The sequence below is a fragment of the Arvicola amphibius genome, chromosome 8 (assembly GCF_903992535.2).
Source record: "Arvicola amphibius chromosome 8, mArvAmp1.2, whole genome shotgun sequence".
Classification (NCBI taxonomy): Eukaryota; Metazoa; Chordata; class Mammalia; order Rodentia; family Cricetidae; genus Arvicola; species Arvicola amphibius.
The window spans coordinates 97,717,334-97,718,261 of record NC_052054.1 but is presented as its reverse complement, the minus strand read 5'-3'; the positions used below and the strand labels follow the sequence as shown (position 1 = coordinate 97,718,261).

The window sequence follows — 928 nt, the reverse complement described above, 5'->3', positions numbered from 1 at the left end:
ACAGTATTAAAATGCCCAATAAGACAAATACATTTTTTATTTGTTTTTAGCTTGGAGAGATGTGATTTGAAAGCACTGTGGCTATTTAGTAGACTTTGTTGGAAAGGGTGCATAGAAATAGTACTAATATTGGGTTCTCTTCCCTGTAGCATAACCTCAATGAAAACTGCCCTATTCTATAGGACTTTTGGCCTTCAGATGCAATATATTGCTATTACCTCTGCCCTTTTCTTGAAAAGATTTAGTAGGTAGAAACAGCTGATATGAAAAAGAATTTTTTAAAATATATATCTATATTTTTGTATTGGGGAAGGGAATAGAAAAGAAAGCAGCCCCTATACTGGGCCCTATTCAGTGGCAGCTTCTTGTTCCATAGAGTTAAGGAAGACTTTGAGGAAATAAAGTTGTTTGGCAAAATCCAGGTATAGTTACTTTGTATGCTGTGATGGGTAGGAGGGATGAAGTGAAGTGTGAAGGCCCCTCACACCCTCCATCTTGCCTCAGACTATGTCCTGGAACCATGAGGTGGAGAAAGCGCTACTTTCATTCCTGCTTCTTGGGATTGTTGACTGCCACGTAGTGATAGAGAACCACAAGCAAGAAAAGCAACATGCCCAGCATGTTGGTGAAGATGGCAAGCTGCATGTCCATGATCATCCTGACCAGCTCTACTCGACTCCGATGCTACTGCTCGCTGTACAGCTCGAGGTAGGAGGTGAAAAAGAATTTTTAATCTTTTCCTATCATAAGATCCTAGAGTATGATTGGAGGTAAGAAAACAGCTTCTTTCCCCTTTGGTGAGACAGAGCCTTAATATATATTCGCTACTAGTCTCAAATTCATGACACTTAAGCTCTAGCTTTCAAAGATAAATTCTTTTTGGAAGAGTTTGTTTTAAGCTTATAGTTTCAAAGGGTTAGAGTCTGTA

The 928-nt window shown here is 39.2% G+C and overlaps 1 protein-coding gene across 1 annotated transcript; it reads right to left on the bottom strand.

Annotated features, from left to right (window-relative positions):
- Nucleotides 1-543: 543 nt before the first annotated feature.
- On the bottom strand, nucleotides 544-657 carry LOC119820215 (dolichyl-diphosphooligosaccharide--protein glycosyltransferase subunit 4-like). The gene has a single exon (XM_038338325.1). The coding sequence runs from the start codon at nucleotides 655-657 to the stop codon at nucleotides 544-546; it is 114 nt and encodes a 37-aa protein (XP_038194253.1).
- Between the last annotated feature and the right edge of the window lie 271 nt (nucleotides 658-928).

Bases quoted from the DNA above. Each gene is read 5' to 3' on its own strand.
- LOC119820215 (XM_038338325.1), bottom strand. From the start codon at position 657: ATGATCATGGACATGCAGCTTGCCATCTTCACCAACATGCTGGGCATG.